At 35.8% G+C, this 23,356-nt stretch overlaps 1 protein-coding gene across 1 annotated transcript in view; it reads right to left on the reverse strand.

The window, feature by feature from the left end:
• The window catches only part of VTA1 (vesicle trafficking 1), a 104,007-nt gene that overhangs the window by 42,217 nt on the left and 38,434 nt on the right, over positions 1-23,356 (reverse strand). The window contains 3 exon segments of the mRNA XM_020972487.2: positions 16,363-16,438; positions 17,389-17,516; positions 20,136-20,230. Of these exon segments, the coding sequence (XP_020828146.1) occupies positions 16,363-16,438; positions 17,389-17,516; positions 20,136-20,230 (299 nt within the window).

Consider the following 23,356-nt stretch of genomic DNA (forward strand, 5'->3'; position numbering starts at 1 on the left):
GATCAGTTGTGTTTCTAATGAGATAGTTCACATTTTCTGTTTTTTTCATTCTTTTGATTTTGTTTCTTAATGGCTTATAAAGTCATTAGCTTCCACTTGCCCAATTCTAATTTTTACGGAATTATTTTCTCCAGTGAGTTTTTTTGCCCCCTTTCCCATTTGGCCTAATCTACTATTTTTTTCTTTTTGGTGAAGCAATTGGGGGTAAGTGACTTGCCCAGGGTCACACAGCTAGTAAGTGTCAAGCGTCTGAGACTGGATTTGAACTCTGGTCTTCCTGACTTCTAGGGCTGGTGCTCTATTTACGGTACCACCTAGCTGCCCCAAAAGAAGAGACAATTCTTTTTTTTTTTTAAAGTGAGATAATTGGGGTTAAGTGACTTGCCCAAGGTTACACAGCTAGTACTATCAAGTGTCTGAGGCCAGATTTGAACTCAGGTCCTCCTGACTCCAAGGCCAGAGTGCAGTCTATCCACTGCATCACCTAGCTGCCCCTAGAAGTATGTGGTTTTTTTTAAATTAATTTCCTCTGATTCCAAGTGAACATTTGATTCTTTCGATCTTTTCATCTATTCATTTATTTTTTGTTAGGTAATGGGGCTAAGTGACTTGCCCAGGGTCACACTTGTCACAAGGTCACACTGCTGGTATATCAAGTGTTCGAGGCCAGATTTGAACTCAGGTCCTCTTGAATCCTGGGTTAGTGCTCCATCTACTGCACTATCTGGCTGCCCCTGGCCTATTCTACTTTTTAAGGAGTTCTTTTCTTCAGTGGATTTTTGTACCTCTTTTTCCATTTGGCCTATTCTGTTTTTTTAAGGTGGTGTTTTCTTCAGCATTTTTTGTGTCTCCTTTACCAAGCTGTTGACTTTTTTTTCATGATTATCTTGCATCATTCTCATTTCTCTTCCTAATTTTTCCTCTACCTCTCTCATTTGACTTTTAAAATCTTTTTTGAGCTCTTCCATGGCCTGGGGACAATTCATATTTTTCTTTAAGTCTTTGGGTGTAGGAGTTTTGACTTTGTTGTTGTCAAGTTACTATTAGGAAATACCCTGTTTTCCTGAGTTAAGGCCCAGTAAGCAGGCTGTGCACTGAGCTTGGCATAACAACAATCCCCTGCATCTGAAACTGCCAATAATCCCTCATACTTCTAACCGCCAAGTAAACCGAACCAGGTGCCTCAGTGCTGCTCCTAGCCACACTAAGCCTGGTTCTGTGCCCTGTGGAACTACAAGGTTCATTCACCCTAATGACTTGGAGACTGTTTACTCAAGACCCAAGAATGCCTGTGCTGTGGTCCAGCCATTTGTGGTTTTCACACTTAAAAATCCTATCCATGCCATAAGTGGGTGAGCCCCTCCTGCTTACAAGCCGTTCCCTTCACCTTGAAATTAAACTTCTGTTTGATTCCTGACTCTTCTGTCTCTAGCCTGCTGTCTTGGGTCAGGCCATCAGGTTTTAGGCCGGTCTGGTCTGGCTGACATTGTCTTCTTGTGAGTTTGTGTTTTGATCTTCCCTGTCACCATAATAACTTTCCATAGTCAGGATCTTTTTCTGCTGTTTGCTCACTGTCCAGCCTATTTCATGACTTTTAACTCTGCTAAAGTAGGGCCCTGCTTCCAGAGTGGAGGGGGCACTGCCTGAAGCTTCAAGTTCTTGTGCAGCTGTTTTCAGAGGTAAGTCTGGGGACCTGTAAGTTTTCGGTTCTTCCAAGGTGGTATGATCACTCTCTTGTAACGTGCACTGGTTTGTGAGCAGCCACAAGCACTCTTTTCCATCCTGGAGCTGGGATCAGGGAGGATCAAGGCCACTCCCTGTGGCTGCAAGCTCTGGCATGCTAGTGTTCCTCCTTGTCCTGGGACTGAGACCCAGGACTGTGACCCAGATCCAAGTACGGGCAATGCAAGAGCGTCCTACTCCCAGTGCCAAGAAAGAGACCCGTGTAATCTTCCGACCAGTCGCCTCATCCTCTTATTGTACCTGGGCTAAGAGCTCTGGAAGTAGCCAGTGCTGCTACTGCTGATTCAGTCACTCCCAAGGCCTGCTCTTGGTTTGCCGAGGCCCAATCTGTGCTGGACTTCACTGGACCTCACTTCACTCTCACTCTGGTGCAACAGACTTTTTCTGCCCAATGTTCTAAGTTGCCTTGGGCTAGAAAATTGCTTCACTTTGTCTTTTTGTGGATTTTGCTGCTCTAGAATTTGTTCTGAGGCATTATTTAAAGGTATTTGGAGGGAAAGCTCAGGAGAGTCATTTGCCTTTTTTGTGTCATTTTGGCTCCACACTATGGGCTTATTTCTTGGCTTGACACTTTAACACACCTTGATTTCCTTGCTCATCAAGACAGTGTGATAAAATTTACAGAATTCTTAATCAGTTTTCTGCAACAGACAACAAGCATTTATTTGATTCCCACTCTGTGCAAGGCACTGTGCCCGACATTAAAAATACAGAACAAAAATGAAATAATCCAGCCCTTGAGGGCCTTATGTTCCACTAGAGAGGGTGGTATGAAAAACAAGAGAACCTATTAAATAAATGCTATATAATAAAACATTTTAATAAAGGAGTACTAACAAGTGGAATGATGAAGCAAATCTTCGCAAGATGAGGTAGCACTTGAACAGTCTTGAAAGAAGTCAAGGATTCTCCAAAGCAGAGATGAGCAGAATGTGTTCTAGGCATGGGGGACAACAGTGTGTGCAAATGCAGACAGATGGATGTCCAGACTGGAAAACTGTGAAGTAGTCTAGTTGAATCACTTGGTATGTAAATAGGAATAATAGGAAATAACACTGGAAAGACAGGTAGAAGTCTTTCATCTTGTGAGTAGTGGAATCACTTTAGTTCCCTGAGCAAAGGAGTGAGACATGGACAGTTTGGGGTGTTAGGAGTTTTGTTAATGAGCTCTGTGGCAGATGGACTGGAGAGGAAGCAGACTAGAAATAAAAAGATTTAAAAGGAGGTTATAATAATAGTCTAGCTGAGTGAGAGGGGGATGAGGGCTTGAAGTAGGGTGGCAACTGTACAAGTAGAGAGAAGTGGATGTGGGAGACATTGGAGGGAAACTAGACAAGGTGTGGGGATAAAGTGTGTGAGGAAGAAGAAGAGTCAAGGACAACTAAGATTACAAACCTGAGTGACTTTGGAAGATGATGGTGCCCTCAAAATAAATGGATAATTTTAAATAAGGTGAAAGTTAAGGGAGATACTTAGTTGTTTGGGAAATGTTAAGTTTAAAATGCCTATGAGAAAAATTATCTAAGATGAGAGGTCCAGGAAGCAGTTGATGTGGGTCTACAATTCAGGAGATATTCAGAGACAGTTTTACATACATACACATAGGTGAAAACATTTTATTTTGGTATCCCAATAGAAATTTTCAATTAAGAAAAAAGGGATGGAAAAGTAAGAACAAGTAGAAGTAACAGTCTTCAAACACTGGTTTCTATGTTTGAACACTGAATGTGAATTTGAGTGTCTTAAAAACAAATAGTATTTTAAAATTCTAATTACTGGTAAATTGTATCTTGTATGGAAAATAGCTTACAAGCATTAGAAATGTCAAGCCCCAAAAAGGGAAAACAGAACTATTCCTTCTCCTTTACTTTTTACATAGAAGAGTACCTTTTGGAAAAGAAAATAACCAGGACAGAGTTTCTCTTGGAATTTTGATTCAATCAACCAAATATTTATATAATACCTATTATGTGAGATACTGTAGGGGATATAATAGTAAATATAAAACATGGTCCATGTCCCCAAACAGCTTATAGTCTTGTGGTGACAAAACTTAAAACACAAAGATTATAATCTCTGCCTATTACTTGACTGATAAAGAAAATAATTAAATACACTGGTGCAGTGGAAATGCTGGATTTAGAATCAGAGCACCTGAATTCAGACCTTTGTTCTGCCATTTGCTACCTAGGTAAATTTAGGTAAATCACTTAATCTCTCTGGCTCTCAAATTTCTTCAGCTACATGAAGTTGAATCAGATAACCTCCAAATCTATGATACTGATAATCTAATGGTGATGATAAAAGTGTTAAACTAATTCAGACCCAGTGGGCACACTCTAGATATTTGTTAAATGAATAAATGGACAACTTCTGGACAGGCTTAAAATTATACAAAAGGAATTTTGGATAGATAGAAGAATAATTTCTTGAGGATTAAACAATATAATTAGAGTTACTGAGAGAATATGCCATTTTTTTCCTCTTAAAATGTCTGAAAAAAGGAGATTTTCCTGTTTGGGATAATCCTATCTCTAGGCTGAAGAGGAAGAGCAGATAAAATGATTTTTTAAAGTTCCTTCCAATCTTATGATTCTATGCTGCCCCCTCTGGGGAAGAATTTACAAATAAAGTAGTTTTAGTTACTTCATAAAAATAAGAAGTTAACAGGAAATATAATGTTCTAACATTAAATTTGCTACATAGTTTGGAGTTTTTAAAAATTAGATCATCTAAAATATAAGTAGTTTTCTTAACTTCAAAATTATAATCCTATTGTTCCCCCAGGTAATTCTAAGTCCTGTCAGGAATCCAATGCTTTGCTTTCTAATTCTATCTCCAAAGTACAAAGATGTGAAATATAAGAAAAAGTGGTAAGTGGAAATTTTCAAGACATTAATATTTTTGAAACCCTTACCTTCCTTTGGATGATTTGACATCCTTTCTGGGAAACAGGAACTACAAAAATTGCTTCAATTCTTACTCATGGCCTTTAAGTTCCTATTTTCACAGAAATGATTATTGGATAATTGAAAATAACTGACATTTGTTCTTGAAAAGCATGTCCACTAAAAGTCAGCAGTGAAAATTAAGGAACTATAGGTAGCATTTCCCCATACTCACCTTCAAAAAAGCTTTTTTGCTGCCCATCAAGGAAAAGTATTTTTTATAAAACGGTAGCAATAAGTCAGAGAAAAGATTTCTTGCTAAAAAAAATGGGTCATTAATAAACCTAGGAAGCAGTATAATCTATTGCAAAGAAGACTAGGCTTGAAGCAAGGAAACTTAGGTTAGTTTCTGCTCTATCATTATTAATAAACTATGACCTACAGAAAATAACTTAAACTAGTGATTGCTCAGTGTTGCTATGTGTAAAATAAGAATAACAGTACATGAACCATCTACCTTATAGGGATGATGGGCTGAAATAATGTAATAATCGAACAGAATCTTGAAAAAGTAAATCCTCAATCAATCAAGAACTTCTAGTGCTTACTACATGCTAGACACTGTTCCAAGAAAAAAAGAAAAAGAAAAACCAAAACCAGATCCTACCCTCAAGTTTACATTCTAATTTACATTACTATACAAATGAAGAATTACTATACTGAAGATGCAGAAACTGAAGTGCTAATTCATGGATGACATCCACTTATTCATGATGGTCATTTGTGATGAAGCTCTACATAGATAATCTTTATTTTTTAGAAAAGAAAATAAATTTTTAGGAGGAGCACCAAAATTTCATAATTCACAGGGAAAAAAATACTCAGGGTAGATATTTCTTTACCACGCCAATCTTAAATCAACAATAAGATTTCTTTCCTAATATATTAATGGATATTCCTTCTAATTGGTGCTACTCATCCAAAAAAAAAAAAGTCTAAAACTGAGTTACTACTGGGATTTCATTAATTTTAAGAAACAAAAATCAAACCAGCAAGTTTTAAAACAAAACACTGAAAGGTCAATTCAATAATACAATTTTTTTAAAAAAAAGTAACTTCTAAATAATTTTAATCAGTATTTTAATAAATTATTTAGGGTACTTATAATAGTGAGAATTTAGGTAATTTCCAGGTCTTGTTTCCCTGTCTAAACAGAACCCTATTTTAACACAGCTTATTTCTGGAAGAAAGAATCAAAGAACAATAGCCTATGATTTGAAGCAAATTACTTCAGTTTTCTGGACCTCAGTTTCCATGTCTTAATACCTAATAAGGGTATTAGGTTACATTATCTCTTCCAGCTCTAACATTCAATGAGTTAATTCCTGGTGCCTATAAAATAAAATAGTGAAGAAAAAATGAAGAAAGGTTAAACGAGAAAGAATTTGTGGTAACTTAGGGCTCAGACAATTTTGGATATCTATGGAAGGGAGGCAGGACATGCCTGGCTCAACTTAATCTCACACAGGCCACGGGGCAAGTTCCAAGAAGTGATCTGGATACCTATGGTACAATATTCTAATACTGTTCTGTGCCAACAAACTAAAAGGCTTTGCTGAAATGTGGAAGTTACTCTACTAAAGTCTGTGTCTCTGTGTATTTTAATATTTGTGTCACTGTTCCTATATTCTTCCCTATTCTGTCTGTGAGACTCTCACAGCTAGGTAGCACAGTATACAGAATCCTGGGCCTGAAGTTGGGAAAACCTGAGTTCAAATATGGCCTCAGTTATGTGATTCTAGCTTGCTTAACTCATCTGCCTCAGTTTCTCCATCTATAAAATGGAGATGATAATAGCATCTATTTTTCAGGGTTGTTGTGAAGATGAAATGAGATAATATTTGTAAAATGTTTTGCAAACCTTAAAGTGCCGTGGTGCTACCTATCATCACTATTGTTATTATTATTATTATTATTGTTTTTTTGCTAGGCAATGGGGTTAAGTGACTTGCCCAGGGTCACACAGCTAGTAAGTGTCAAGTGTCTGAGGCCAGATTTGAACTCAAGTCCTCCTGAATCCTGGGTCAGTGCTCTATCCATTGCACCACCTACCTGCCTCCTATTGCTATTATTATTAAGAGTGTTGTCACATACCTGATGATATGACTCTAAATGTCAATTATCATCATTACTACAAGCACACAATCAGTGCTTTGGCCAACCCAGGCTACTTCCCCAAACTTGGCACACCACCTTCCTTCTTCTGTGCCTTTGTACAGTTCAAGCCCAGGATACTCTACCTCCTCCTATCTAACTTTCAAAATCCCTATCTTCTTTCAAGCTTTCTGTCAAGTACTATTACCCATACAAAGTCTTTTCTTATTTCTGCCCCCTAACCATGGTGACAGTGCTTTCATCCTTCTCATATTACTGTTAGCTAATCAATCAACAACCATTTATTAAGAATTTACTATATACCGGGTATTATGCTAATGGCTGGAGATATAAAGATGAAACAAACAAACAAACCAACCCAATTTTGGCCCTTAAGGAGCTTCCATACTATTTTGAGAGAACAACAGATGTACTTAAGTTCTTATAAAACATATACAAGGTAGATAGAGGTTACTTTGGGAGATCAGGAGAAATCTAATCATTTGAGGTGAGCTCTGAAGGAAGCAAGGGATTCCAAAAGGTATAGATGAGGAGAGAGTACATGCCAGGTATGGAATTGAAGACTAGAACTGGACTGTTTTGTGTGAGGCAAAGAAAATGACTAATTTGGCTAGAAAGTAAAGTATGGGAAGGGGAACAGTATATAATAAGGCTGGAAAGGTTGGTGGGAACCAGGTTGTTTAAGGCTTTAAATGCCACAGGCAATAGGGAGCAACAGGAATTTACTGAATAGGAGTGAGATGAAGCCAGATGTATACTTATGGAAAAATATATGGCAGTAAAGGACACCAATTAGGAAGGACTGCAATAGCCTAAGTAATAGCAGATGGGGTCCTGGACTAGGGTGGCCATATTATGAAGAAAGATAAGGAGTCAGATGTGAGAGATTTTGTGGAGGTAGACTCTACAAGAAGTGATAAATAATATTTTGGGTGCTCCCTTAGCATAAGGAACATATAATATTTTTCTTTGAACAGGCTAAGGTTACGTGGCACATATCAACTCTTGCTACAGATTTAGTAGACTATAACCAAGAATTATTAAGAGGAGCATGATAAGGCCAAGATGGTTGCCCAAAGTGGAGGCAGACCATCTATTTTCCATATACCTACTCCAACAAAACGTTTAGAGTCTCACCACACAGAATAAGTGACTTCTACTACTCCCAGAACTTTAACACAGACCAGTCAGCAGCCTGAGGCTAATGGATAAGGAGGTCAGCAGAAAAGCCAGTGCCAGTGAACGGTAATCTCTCAAAACAGCCGGAGGTAAGCTAAAGAAATCTATAGCCTGTAAGGATCTGTGTTGCAAAACAAGAGTGGAAGGTTTCCCCAAGGGCACTTTAGGGCGAACAGAAAGCTTCAGGGTGGAGATCCTGAAAGCCTGAAGGAGAAGTAATACAGTTGATAGAGCGCAATGTAATGAGGCAGCATTCAGGCAGGACACTTTCAGGCTCATGGGCTGAGGTTCCTAACACTATCCTGAGATGGCAGAGCTACTGGCACGTGAAGATCTAAATCCCAAGGGGAAACCTAACCACAGAGGTAGAAATTAGGATAGAGTCCCTGGGCAAGATCAAGCAGGGCAGACCACTCCACTCTACCCTCCACCCAAAATAAGAGCAAGGGGCAAAGCCTGCCTCCTGGAACATTTCAGGAACTAAAGATATGGAGAGACGAGTAAAAGAAAACACTAATAAGTATAAAAAATTACTGTAGATCATACAATGATCCAAGACAATTCTGAAGGATTTATAATGAAAAATGCTATCTACTTCCAGAAAAAGAATTGATGGAGTCTGAATGCAGATCTAAGCAAACTTTTTTTACATTTCTTATTTTTTAATTTCTTTCACAATACAACTAATATGTAAATGTGTTTTGCATGACTCCACATGTATACCTTACATAAAGTTGCTTGCCGTCTCAATGAGGGGAGGAAAAGAAGGGGGAAGGCAGATAATTTGGAACTCAAAATTTAAAAAAATGTTAAAAAATTGTTTTTAAATGTAATTGGGGAAAAATATTTTAACAATTATTATAAAGCTAGATACCTGCAAAAAAAGGAGAGTAATTCTATAACTACTATGAACAGATACTTAAAGGGGAAAAAGTTGTGGGTTTGTCACAAGGATCACGTGAATACTTAGAAAAAGTTAAGCAAGACATTAAAAATTAATAAAAACACAAGAGGAAGGAATGGAAAGAGAATTAATAAAGAAATCCAAAGAGAAAGTAGAAATCTTTGTCCAAGAAAGACACTCTCTGAAAACCAGAAAGGACCAAACAGAAATCTGTGACTCCATGTGACAGTAAAAAATATCAGAACAAAATCAAAAGACTGAAAAATAAAATAGAAGAAAATGTAAGATATAATGTAAAAGACTCACAGATCAAGAACAGTTAATTTAAGAAACTTTAAACTTCATGAATACTAAAATTTTTAAAAAGCCTAGACACTATATTTTAAGAAATCATAAATAATTGTTAGAATCAGAAATTCACAATCACCTTCTAGTATAAATTCCAAAAAGGAAAAATCTTGGCAAACACATAGCCAAAATCCTAAATTCTCAAGTCAAAGGCAAAAATATACCTTAAGTAACCAGAAAAAAGCAGTTTCAGTACCAAGGAACTATAGTTAGGATTATACTAGATCTGACAGCTTCTTCTATAAATGAGAGGAAATCTTGGAATACAATTTTTTTGGGTTGTATTTTTCTTTAATTTGGAATACAATGTTACAAAAGACATAGGCTTATGACCATGAATAGCTTACCCTGGAAAGTGAATATCTTCCTATGGTAAAAATGGACTTAATGGAAGAGTACTTTCATGAATTTCTGATGAAAAAAAAAATCAGGGCTGAAAAGGAATGTTTAAAAGCAAACACAAGAGTCTAGAGAAACCCAGAAAAGTATATTTATTGATCTCTGATAATGTAGTCTTAACATTCTAAAGAGAGAGAAGAAACAAATGTCCCTTCAGAACCTCACAGATGTTAAGAGAGTTAAATAAGAAAAACAAAGGTCTAGGGGACAGATTGATTCTTTTCTGAGGATTTGAAGCAGGAAAAGGGAAGAGGGGTAAAAGAAATACAGCAGTGTAGAAGGAAGGAAAAATAGGGGTAGAACTTGTTTCTCATAATTGGTGCGCTTGAAAAGAATAAACAAACATGAACAGAAGGGAAAAAGCATCAGACAAACCTCACTACTTTTTGAAATGGACAAAAGAGAGTTGAATACACATACACACACACCCAGTCTGGTGTAGAAATATGTCAAACTTAACAGGGAAACATGAAGGGGTTGACAAGGCAGGATAACATATGGGACAGAATAGCTATAAGCAGAAAAAATTTCTTAATTCTGAAGGAGAGATCAAAGGCAAAAAAGAAAAAAAAAGGAATCTAAGGAGATGACTTAAATTGCCTCACAGACAACTGGGGAATGGTTAAACAAATTTTGGCATATGAATGATAAAGAGTTGTATAACAAGAAATGATGATAAATATGATTTCAGAGAATACAAGGTAGTAGGAATAAATGGAGAACAAAGTGAACAGAGCCTGGAGAATAATTTATATAAAGGACAGCAACAATATAAAGAAAAGCAATATTGAAAGTCTGTTAATACAAACAATCTGTAACAGAATATTATCTATATCCTCCTAAAAAATATTACTAGGGTCAGATTCTTTCCTTCCTTCCTTTCCTCCCTCTCACTTCCCTCTCTCAAATGGTAGAGGAGGGGGTAGATTAGCAATAGTGATCCCTACCCTTGCCAAGCGCAATTGAAACTTTTTTAAATGCACAGAAGACAGCAAAAATAAATTCAAAAGGAAGCATGGAAAAGATGGAAAGTTTTGAAAGTCACACGTAGAATTGTTTTATATTTTTTAAGAAGAAAGGACCATCAGGAGTTCTAAGAACTAATACAATTAAAAGTTAGAGGGCATTTTTTATATAATTTATTTTTTTTTAAATCAGTGCCTATGCTTAAAGTAGGAATTAGAAAGTTGGGGAATATCAAAAAAAGGACTGGCTGCCAAGTACTCTAAAATAACTGACAAGTAAGAAAAGATAGGTATTATTTAATTTGGTATAACTATGAGTAATAAGTAATTTTCTGAAGCAGAAAATTCAGGCAACTTACCAAACTAAACTTTCTGAGCACATGTGATCTATAAAACTGCAGAAAAGTTATGAAAGAAGTTCTGTTTAAACTATCTTGGACATCTTTTCCATCTACAGAAAGGTGAAAAGCTAAAAATTTCTGAAATATCAACCAACAATTTTTGAGCACTTACGTGCTCAACTTTGTGCTAGGTGTTTATGAATACACAGAAGCAGTATCAAGTATCACCTCAGGAGTTTATAGTATGGCCAAATGTCTCATTATAATATAGATCCCTAAACATAAACAATTAAGAACTTTCCAAGCCCACAGAGATTTAGTGTTAGACTTCATAGACAGGCCCCAAGTACACAGCAATCCAAGGATGACAACTGTTACTGCAGGCTAGAAGACTCACCAGAGGTGGTAGGACTTGAGGTGAGTATTAAATTTTGAAAGTCTTGAAGAAGGGCATATTTATTTTAGGGGAAAACAAAAGCAAAGACATGTTGATGGGAAGGAACATAGAATGCACAGGGAACAGAAAAGACCACCTAACAGAAGTATAAGGTAGGCATTTGTGAGCAGGGAAATCAGAAGAAATAAGGCTGGATAAATAAGGAATGCTGAGATAAAAATGATGGTGATAGTGAGGGTGGCAAAGCAGGGATAAAACTGAGATATTTCAAAAGAAACAAATGAAAAGGTTTGGTGACAGACTGCATTAAAAGGGACAAAAGAATGAGAAATGTCAAATATTTTTGAAGTTTCTCTCCTGGGAGACTAGAAGAATGCCTGTATAACTGATAGAACTAGAGAAATTAGAAAGGAGAGGTAAGTGAAGAGATTGGGAGAAAAAGGGAAAGATAACAAAGTCAACTTTTGACGGTTAATTTTAGGTGACAGCAGGATATCCTGTAGGGAACTGAAAAACTGGAATTTAAGAAATCTCTGTTGAAAATGCAGAATGGGACATTTTTAGTACAGAGTAATACAGAGTAGTACAGAGAGAAGATAAACTTTCATCCTGGTGAAAGTCTGATTTTATAACTTGGACCAATTCATGCATGAAATTGTCACTAACAGATTCTGTAAGACTTTAGGGTCAATATACAATACCAATTACAGGAATTCTAGAGCTTGCAATCTTTAGTATGCTATAAATGCTTTCATATAGGTAATATAAATGTTGAACAACATAGGACTAAGGCTGAAGCTAAGCCAAGGCAGGAAGTATTTTCAAGAACTGGAGATGTGGAGAGTGTGGGTGTTAAATCCTGCATATATTGTTAGATGAAGTCGATATCTGGGTGGGTTTTGCTTAACCTTTTTTTCCCTTTGGTGCAAAGGAAGGCTCACTGAGTAGAGAAGAAGGAAGGAATAGTTTTATAGCAGAAGTAGAACAGAGAACAGCTATATAAACTGATTAATAATAATTCAGACAGTGGGAATAAATAGATCTTCAGAACTTGGATAATATGGTCAGAGTGGGGGAAGGGGGACAGAGGTTCAGGAAAAGACTAGCAGACAAAAATGAATCCAGGCCTTTTGTCTTTTCATGGGAGTGATTATGTCAGTCTTATGTATGAGGTGTGGATTAAAGTGAATACAGTATTGAGTAAAACTTATGCTGCCAATAGATAGTTAAAAAAAAACCAAAAAAAATTAAAACCCATCTCCATTTTTTTTTTTGCTTTTTTTGCTGTTAATGTTGTTGTTAATTTCCAGATTCCTAAGTCATTCTGCCCAGCTGATGGTGTTAGATATCTGACTACCACATAATTGAGATACCATATTCCAAAGGGCTATGATGAGTTAATCAATAAATTTTAGGTAATAACTATTGTATAAGGGAAAAATTCATATCTAAAAACGTAGTCTTAGATTTTATAACAAAAGCGCTAAACTTTAAAACTAGTATAGGTAATGAGAAACATGAATCTTTAATGATTTTTTTCTGATTTTAGATACTATTGTTCTTATACACATAAACAAAAACATGAATAACATTAATAGCTTTTAAAAGAAGTTTCAGTCCTAAGAAACAGAGACACAAAGAGCTGTGGTGTAGCCAAGATGCAAAAGATGAAGAAAACAGTACTCTGGCACTCTCTCTCAATGACCCAATATAAAGTGCTGCAACTGGTCTGGAATTATAAATATAGTAGAGTATGGAAAATCTGCACACCTGAAATCCCCTTTCCAAGCATTTTCACTCCTGTCTCTGCCCCTGCTAGTGGTTCCAAAGTACAGGATAGAGCTGGATTAGAAAAGGGAAATGAAAGGAAGAAATGAGTCAATCTAGTCTTTTCAAGGCTCTGCAGTAATCAGATTTTATCCATGGATTTCAAAGTACTTAATTCCTTTGATAGCCTTATGAGACAGGATGTCATTTGTTTACTTGTAACACATCCTAGGGTTATAGCATTGCCAGCAAATCAAAACTTCAAGCTATTTCTCTATTAGTGTTACTGTAACAAGGCAACCTTAATTCTCCTGGGGAACAGGCAGAAGCCCGTTGATACTTAACTTTCTAGTTTATGTGTGTACACACACGTACGTACACACACACACACACGTGTAATATGCACACACATACATGGATATGTAATTGCTGTAAAAATAAACAAAGTGCAGATTTCTGACACGTTAATCTGCCGTCTTGCCCAATTGCAGAAAAATTTATAGAACCTTAGAGCTAAAAAGGATATTGGAGATCACTTAATTGAACTCACTCACTAGGGTCACATGGCTAGCTAATGGCAGAGCTTGGATAAAAATCTAGGTTGCCCAACTTCCAGTCTTGTGTTCTTTCCATTATGCAACACTTAATCACTAGAGCTACTCAGATTTTATTCTATTATGTTTGACAACCCAGATATGTCAGTAATATCTATGCTTTTTCTACAAATTACATAAAAATAACTGAATGAATAAGGCCTTTATTCAGCACTTATTACATGAACAGTGCTGTGTTAAGCACCGTGGTGTACATGTATATGTGTACATATTTCTAAAGCCCCAGCCAGTAATTTCATCAGTGATCCTATGATCAAAACATGGTAATCCCTTCCTTGATGTAAAATGAAATGTTACCTATAACTTAAGAGTCAGAACTGTCTGGGGTACTGTCTTGTCCATGGCTGCACAGTTCTCCCTGACTGCAAGGCTGGACGTCCACGCACTATACAATACTGCCCCTGAGAATTTAGAGATCGAATATAAAAAAAAACTTGGAAATGATTAGAATATACAACAAGCCCTAAAACAAAATCTATGACAAAAAAAAAAAGATCATCCTAATCTGTCTGAAGAACAACTTTTTAACACACAGGCAGTAACATCAGTGTTTCCTGTTACTTGCTGAGTGCTTCAGCTGTATAAATAAGGCAATAAATTAAGCCAACTATACTTTATGGTTCCAACTGCATTGGATTAGTAGTTAAAAATGAATGGATGGAAATTAAATGTATAAGGAAGAAGGGCAGAAAAACAGTAATTCACATATCAAGTTGTGATTTTGATCACACAGAGCAAGTAAGGCTTTTCTAAAATGACTTCAGGGGAAATTTATGTTTTACTTGTATTATGACAATCCTATAATCCCTAACCATTGTAAAAAGTGGTAGAAGTAGGAGAGTTAACAGTGTTATAGGGACAGAATTAGAAAAGAGGCCTGAGTTCTAGTACTAATTAGCTATGTGAACTTAGGGAAATCATTTCACTTCTTGGGGTCTCAATATTCTCATCAGTTAGGTGAAAGGGTTGCATTAGACATGAAGATTTCTTCTAGTTCTAACACACTGTATTCTTAAACATCTACTTACAGGGACACCATGACCTATATACACCCAACTATGTGTACTCCCAGAATTACAAAAGCTCAGTTAGAAGGGACCTCAAGAGGCAACTAACTGCAACACATAATTGAAAAAGAATCCCCTCTACAACATATGCAACCCTCAGGTGCATGGCTGCAGGGACGCTCCTTAACATTTCACTGCTTGAGACCAAATCACCTTTTCTCTTTCCCTGCTGTAGGTGCCGCGTTGAATACCTGTTTAATCCAAACATGAGTCCTGCTTCTCACCTTTCCAGTTTCTCTGTGGAGAGTAGCGTATGCCTGTCTGTGACAACAGGTTGAACAGCAAGCAGAGATGTGGATGTGAAAGAGGAGAGAAAAAGGAAGGGGAAGCTTCAAGATAGCCACTCTTTACCCTTAATTGCTGTGAATGTCTTGACAGAGACCCCATCCCACTGTCTCTTCCCTTCATCTATATACATAGCCTTTGTCCTTTTCCTTACTCTAGGGTCAAAACGTTAGCACCTGTAATAAAATGTCCACAGTATCTTTCTTCTTCAACATGTAAGCTTATTTTTAAAAGTATCTGGGTTAGATTGTGAAATGCAGATTTAGTTTTATATATGCAAAGACTCAGCAATATTGTCCATTTTGCTTGTATTTTTCCCTACAAGTTAGAAATAAAAAAAGAAGGCATGGTAGTTGGGATAAGCAAATCCCTAATTACTTAAAATTCCGTAAGTTTCCTCTCAATTGTTATTTTTATCTTTTTTGATTCCATGTTGTCAGCATGGAAACTTCAGAAGAGTACATATGCTTATTTCTGGGATAAAAGAATAGGTGGGAAGCAGTGGGACCAAATTCTCTTCCAAAGTAGTCAAGTAAAACAGAAAGTTGTCAGAGCTACCAGATGGTAAGCAATGAAAAAGTAACACAAGGGTCAGTTCTGGAGGCCCTTAAAAGATAAACAACAGATCTGGAGTTTGTGGACCCAAAATGTAAAAATTTTACTGAGGTCTGGATAAGCAGGAGATCCCAGCCTCCCTCCTCTGTCGTCCTGAGCCCATATGTCCTAGTATACCAAGATGGCCCAACAACAATAATAACAACAACAACAACAACAACAATAATACTGTTTGCTTGTTTGGGAGAAGTGACAAAAACATGCTTCAAACAACTGAAATGAACTTCTGAAATATAACCTATTCATAAGGTAGGTACTGCCTACCTACTAATAGCTGTGTGTGTGTGTGTGTGTGTGTGTGTGTGTCTTTCTTTGGATTTATTTCTTCCTCCCTCCACAGTGAATGCAAAAGTTATGTACTTGATCGTTACCACTGAAATAAAACATCCTAAAATAACTGACAGAAGGGATAATAGAGACTAATGTACATCAAGAAAGAAAGCCTTCCCCTCCAAAAAACATACTACTTAAGAATATGGTAATTATTTAATGCTATGCAGTGAACAGTATCTAAAGTAACTGTCAGTTATATAATTGTTTAACTATTCAATACAATGAAATACTAAACTATGAATAAAGTAAAATATGAATAAATAAAAATAGATGATTGATGAAAAAAACACCACTGACAAACATCTAGTTTTTAAAAAGCATTCAAAAACAATGTACACTCACTTCATCAGTGAGTTCTCCAAATACTGTTAAGACATCTATCAGAAGACTTGCAGTATAGAAGGACTTGATCATGTTTCTGCAAGAGAAAAACATTTGTTCTGTTTTTAGCTGAGTATATTAAATGCAGAGTTAGAAATACATATTAGGAAAGCAAAAATTCCAAAAAAGATAAATTTAAAAAGTAATTCAAAATTACATATAATTATATATTTGGTATGAGGGAGAGAATCATTTTGGGGATTATACAGTAACCTTTTATAATCCAGGACTCAAGGGACAGGAGTAAAACATACTTTTAGCTAACCTTATTATATAATAAACATTTTGCTAGTTACATTTGTAGAATGTGACCTGCGGCAATAAGCTACCTCAGAAAAACCATTTGGAATACTTTTCTGAGTGAATTTTCTAATATAATTCATCAACAATCTTTATAAAAGTAAAAAATAGAGATTTTTATTATGGAAAAATTACTACTCACAAGATGATTTATGAACAGAAGGCCATAGCCATATCATTAGGTCAGGAGTTTTGCCCCAATAAAAATTACCATCGTAAATTTTTTTTCAGATGATTTTGTAGTAAGGTGGTACAGTAGATATAAAGCTGGACCTGGAGTCAAGAAAGACCTGAATTCAAGTCCTGTCACAGATACTTACTATCTGTGTGGCAAGCCATTTAACCTCTATCTGTCTCAGTTAACTTATCTGTAAAACAGGAATGGAAGAGCATCTACCTCCCAGAGCTGATGTGAGGATAAAATGAAAAAATATCTGTAAAACACTTTGCAAACCACAGAGTATTGTATAAGTGCTATTATTTTAAGGTCCATATACAATTTGTTGCAAAAGACATTTAAATCCTAAAAATTAGGAAAACAGCTGGGAACTAAAAACAAAATTAGTTAAACATATGAGAGAAAATTATCCATTACCTTTAGATATACTTGCCTTTAAAGAGTAAAAAATAAAGTCTCCAAATAAAACATAAAATTAATAAAACCATGTTTTCTTCTTTTTTGCTTACTTGTGAAATCTCCCAGCACGATCTTCATTGTCTGCATAAAGGAACATTTTCAAAGCATAACTCTCCACATGGGCGCAACCAACTATTTCTTGAGTAATAGCTTCATTATCACCCAATTGTTTTTTAAGCTGAAATAAAATCAGAAATACTTCTTTTTGGGGGTCCCTTAGAGTGACTGTTTTAGTGATCAGATCTAAAAATACATATGGAAAGAAAAATACTTGCATACATAGCACCCAACAACTACTTTAAAACTCTACTGGATTATCAAACAATGTATTAAGTAGTGTCTAAATATACAGATATTATTTTTTCCCAAAACACAAATTCACTTAAACATTTTAACATTTTTCTACAATAAAAAAATTCTAATTTTGGTGATAAAGTAAATAGAGACATATGGTGATATACAAAAGCATTTTCACAAAATATTATTGGTATATAATACAAAAAGATTGTTTCTTAAATTAACCAAAAAAGAACTAAATTTAGAATTTCAGAAGATATTTTTAGTTTATACAATACACACATTAAGTCATTGTAGTTTTGCGCATCTATGCATTTTCCCCATGTAAAGCACTTTATGCAATGCTTTATAAAAACACCAACAATTTGATGAAAAAGGGTACCCCTATCTTCCTATTTTGACTATTTAAAATAAACAATCTAAAGATTTAAAAACATAAATGATCTGAGTACTATATTCTGATTCAAAGGCTTCTTTTCAAAGATGTTAAGAGTATGAAAAGCTTCAGGTTTCCTAATACAGTCAGTAGAAGCAAATGATACAGTTACAGTAGAAGAGGTGGATTTGCAGCTCCTGAACAGACTGTCTGGATTTAAGGAAATCTTGGGGTTTTGGCAGAACAAAAACAAAAATAACCATAAGACACTAGCTTACATTTTCTATACTGCCAAAAGATTTTGTAAGGATGCTTTGAATTCTAGACTGCTATTTTTTTAGAGGGAGTATGCAATATCATAAGACAGTCATGTATAACACAGAAAGCCTGGCAGAAATATAAGTACTCTGAAGCTCATTAAAAATATACTAAACTTGAAGTTTTTAATATAATGTAAACAAGCATTATAACATAAATTAGCCTTTACTTTGTCCAAAGAATAAACTTTCTCTCTTTGCTCATTATCTAGATGGCATTAAACTGACATTTCATTTTCCCTTCAGTTTTACAAATTAAAAAAAAATGTTTTCCCCCCTTTATGAACCTAATTGTCAACAAACACAAAGACTCCAATGTAAAAAGAAAAACAAGATTGTAGTAGATATGGTGAACTTGTTAAGAGATTTTAAAGTATCTAATATGCAAATATATAGTTTAACAAAGTAAACAAAATTGTTCCATTTGTTTGTTCCCCCTCTTCTTAGTCTTGTTTTCTTCCATCAATTAAAAATAAAATCACTGATGCTTTTTTGTATATCCATTAACATCCACTAACCTATCAACTCATTCTCTCTTAACAGATGCACTGTGTGTGTGTGTGTGTGTGTGTGTGTGTGTGTGTGTGTGTCTGTGTGTGTATAAAAGCAAAACGAGTCAATACATTTTTCAAATCTAAGAATACATATCTCATAAATCAACCGCAACCGGCAAACAAGCAAGCCTAGATAGAATAGCAAGGCACTAAAGGAGATGGCAGGTGCCAGGCAGGTCAAATGACCATCACAGCCTCAACCAGCACTTCCACTGAGACCCCAGTGGAGAGAACCCAGGGCCCTACACTCAAGAGCCCTAGAAACAGTATTGTGTTCCTGACTACTGGTTTATTTCCAGTCAAGCCCCCACAGTAATTACTGAGAGGAGATCTTGTGGAGAATGGTTCAGAAACTGTTAAATGCTGGGGCATACAAAGAGGAAAAATGACACAGTTCTTAACCTTTAAATATTATTAATTACTTTATTTTGCATATTCTGATTCTGTACAACCTGTTACAGATAAACCACCTTCAGTTAGCAACAACTAGATTAAAAATTTAAAACTGGAGAGAAATAGTCATGTTTAAACTATATTTCACCTTAAATTTATAATCAAAAAACTGGAAGTTTTTCAAAATGCATAAAGTTACTCTAAAGTGATATCTTAGACCACTTTACATGTGTAACAAAAAACTTAAAAAATGAAAATTTACAAAGAAAATACATAGAAGATGATAATCTTCTTTAAAAAATATATAAACAAGAACTCTTTCAAATAGTCTTCACTATACTAGGTGCTAGGAAATACAAAGATGATAAATGATACAGAGAAAGTACTCAACAAATGTCTGTTGATTCAATATATTATTTCAATACTTAAAAAATACTGAAATTAAATACTTAAAATACTTTAAAAAATACTTTCATTGACTTGGGTATGCTTAGAATGAGATGGATAGCGGCAATGATGTCTTCTTCCTATGTGGTTTTATACAATAGTTCATATTCCTAAGAGTGTGATATTAAATACTTAAAATACTTAAAAAAATACTTTCATTGACTTGGGTATGCTTAGAATGAGATGGCTAGGGGCAATGATGTCTTCTTCTTCCTACGTGGTTTTATACAATAGTTCATATTCCTAAGAGTGTGATATTTTTTAAATGTATGCTTTCCCCTTAATACTATTATGTACTGGAACTACTGACTACAGTGAGGCAAAGGAAACACAACAGCTAACAAAAATTCTAAGACTTTATTCTAACATTTTGAAACATTAATTATGAAATGAATTACTAATTTGTTACTTACAGCTTCCAGCTGATCCATAAGCTTTGATAAAAATTTTCGGCACTCAGGAGTTTTACTGTCAATTTTCATTCCAGTTTGCATTGCATATAAACGACCTTAAAAGGAAAGGAAAAATAACATAAGCAATACCTAAGCAAATCAAAACAACAGGGCAAAAATGTTCTAAACAATAGGTCAATTTATCTATTTCACTCAGAGTTTGAAATAAATTGCAAAAGTTTCTGTATGGATTAATTCAAATTTGAATGGAATTAAGAACTAAAAGCAATATTTTTAACTCGCTATGGATTTAAGTAGGAACTTTTCAAGTCAGTCAAACAGCAAGCATTTATTAATTACATTTACATGCCAGAAGCTAAGGATACAAATACAAAGAATGAAACAATTCCTACGAACAAGGAGCTTAAATTCTGAATGGGGAGACAAGTACATATATAAATCCATATAGTACAAATAAATAAAAATATGATCCAAAGAATCTGTGAAAACTAACATATTAACAGAAACTTTTTTTGTACATGTCCTATACATTTGGCATGTCAAATAATGAGAATACAAAAATAAAGATACAGTCATTGCTGTCAAGGGATTTGGGTCTAGAAAGGTACAGCAGTAAATACAGAAGGAAAATAGGTAAGAATACTAGTACAGATAATAAGTACTTCATGAGTTTAGGCAAGTCAAGATTTGGAAGAAAGGGCTGGGCGATGTGATACAATTCAATTCAGCACACACTTGTTCAGTATCTTCTATGCAAAAGGCACTGTGGATACAAAGACAAAATTGAAAGTGGCCTTGACTTCAAAGAGCTTGGGTTCTATTGAAAATTCAATGTATACAGAGATAAATAAATTCAAGGTTATTTCAGGAGGAACAGAAACACTAATAACTGTAGATAAGATGGGAGATTTCATGTAGAAATGGCAAAGGTGTAAAAGTAACAGCAATTAGTCCATTTTGGCAGAAGCACAGGGAATGGGTAGATGAACAGCAGGCAAAAAAGCTATAAAAAACTGTGAAGGCATTAAATGCGAGGTAGAGAAATTTTCATTTATTTATTCAATAACAGGAAGCTACTGAAGGTTTTTAAACACAGGAATGTACAACAAAAACTATGTTTCAGGATGATTAATCTGTCAAGCATAGAGGATTGACTGGGAAAAAGAAGAGACTGGAGGTAGTGAAATGAGTTAAGAGATGCTTATGATAACACTAGTGTGAGCAGACCTGTCAAGGGCCTGGACATGTCTCACAGATGTAGAAACACAAGACTAAGTTTATAATAAACTTTAAAAAAAAATCCAATGGAAATGTCTTTAGTAGCAATATTTGAAATAGTACTTTAGAATTTCAGGAATGAAAAGTTATTTTAATTAAGGAAAAGTGTGAGCAAATGAGGTACTGATGTCTAACTGTAACTGAAGCTCAAGCATCACTGACACTTGGAAAAAGGCAGCTAAAAACTTGCATTTAAAACCATCTAATTATTTATAGTGAGTGATTAGATACTATATCTCATTCACAGAATGCCTCAAGCAACTGCCAGTTTGCAAGTTCAAGTCTACTACTGCGTCCCTCCTAGGCAAAAAACAAACAAAACAAACAAACAAACAAAACACAGCTTCGGTTAGGCAGCCTCAGTTAAAACAGTAGCTCTGAGAATCACTGGTTGTGTGACTTTATATTTGCTATGGGTTTAAAGACCAATCAAGCAGGGGGAGCAGCAACAAGGGCAGGAAAAGTTAAATACTGGCTATGGCCTGAACTCTAAATACCAATTAGTATTAAAGATTTTAATACAGGAAAATCTGAGAATAACTGAGCAAATCACTGAAAAAATGGAACTAGAGACTACTTCTAAAGAACTGAATTTTTTCTCCAAGTAATGTATGTGCCAAGAACTAAAAACTTACAAAATACTGCTGAGAAGAGTCTTTCAGGATACTTTAATGAAGAGATTAGAATTTGTGAGGGTATATTTTTGTATGTATCAAATATACTGCTAAACATATTTTAAGAGTGATTGAAAACTTACTTTCTTAAATATTTCTTCTGAAACTTTTAAAAAACATTGTTAATTTGACTCCCTCAACACCTAAATTCCAAACTAGCCCTGTTTAAATGATCAGAAATTATGTCAGCAAAACCTAATTTAGGGAGGTTTTCCTGCAAGTCAGAATAACATGAAATCATCTAGTCTACCTGCAGCACAAATGATTAAGGAACTGAAAGCCAAAAATATAAAGTGAATTATTCAAGATCACTGAGTAAGTTAAAAGAAATGGTTTAAGTTAAATTTAGGTCTTTGAGGGGGCGGAGCCAAGAACTGACTTACTTAAGCTCTCCCCCAAACCCTCTAAATACTCATAAAAAATGGCTCTAAACAAATTCTGAAGCAGCAGAACCCACAAAAAGACAGAGTGAAACAAATTTCCAGCCCAAGGCAATCTGGATGATTGATCAGAAAGGTGTATCACGCCAGGCTGGGAGGGCAGCACAGCATGGGAGCGCAGGCCACAGTGAAACCTGGAGCAGGCCTCAGAGGAGTGAATCACGGGCAGCTGTGGAGGTTTCCAGACTCCTCAACTCACTAAGGCCAAAGACAATTTAGAAGGTCAGTGGGAAAAGTCTGTTTCTGTCGGTGCTGAGAAAAGAAGGCGGGGTCTCAGCTTCATTCCCCAAGAAGGTGGTCCTGGGTGGGGGTAGCTGCTTTCCGAGCTTCCAGCCCACAGACTGAGGGGGAATCCAGTGGCTGATCAGAGAGGGATTGCAGGGATCTCTTTGCCAGTGCTGAGGCAGAATTCCCTTGCTTTGCCCATGTTTGGATCTGGGTCACAGTTCTAGGCAGCAGTACTGGGGTGAGGAAGAATGCTGGCATGGTGGAGCTTGTAGCAGCTGTGAAGAGGAACCCCCCTCACAGTTACAGGACAGAAAGGAATACTTGTGGTCACAGGCCAGGAAAGGAGTAAACACCTTGTCCCTTATCATACCACCTTGGAAGAACTGAAAATTTACAGGTCCCTACAAGTATCTCTGAAAACAACTGCACAAACCCCTGAAGCTTGGGACAGTACATTCTCCACACTGGAAGCAGATTCGTACCTTAACAAAGAGTTTAAAACTCAAGTAATTGGCCGGGATCATGAGCAAGCAGCGCAAAAAGAGTCAGACTATATTATCTTACTTTGGTGAAAAAGAAGATCAAAATATACAACCAGAAG

This window comes from Phascolarctos cinereus, unplaced genomic scaffold (assembly GCF_003287225.1).
Source record: "Phascolarctos cinereus isolate Bilbo 61053 unplaced genomic scaffold, phaCin_HiC Scaffold_5;HRSCAF=322, whole genome shotgun sequence".
NCBI classification, from domain to species: Eukaryota; Metazoa; Chordata; class Mammalia; order Diprotodontia; family Phascolarctidae; genus Phascolarctos; species Phascolarctos cinereus.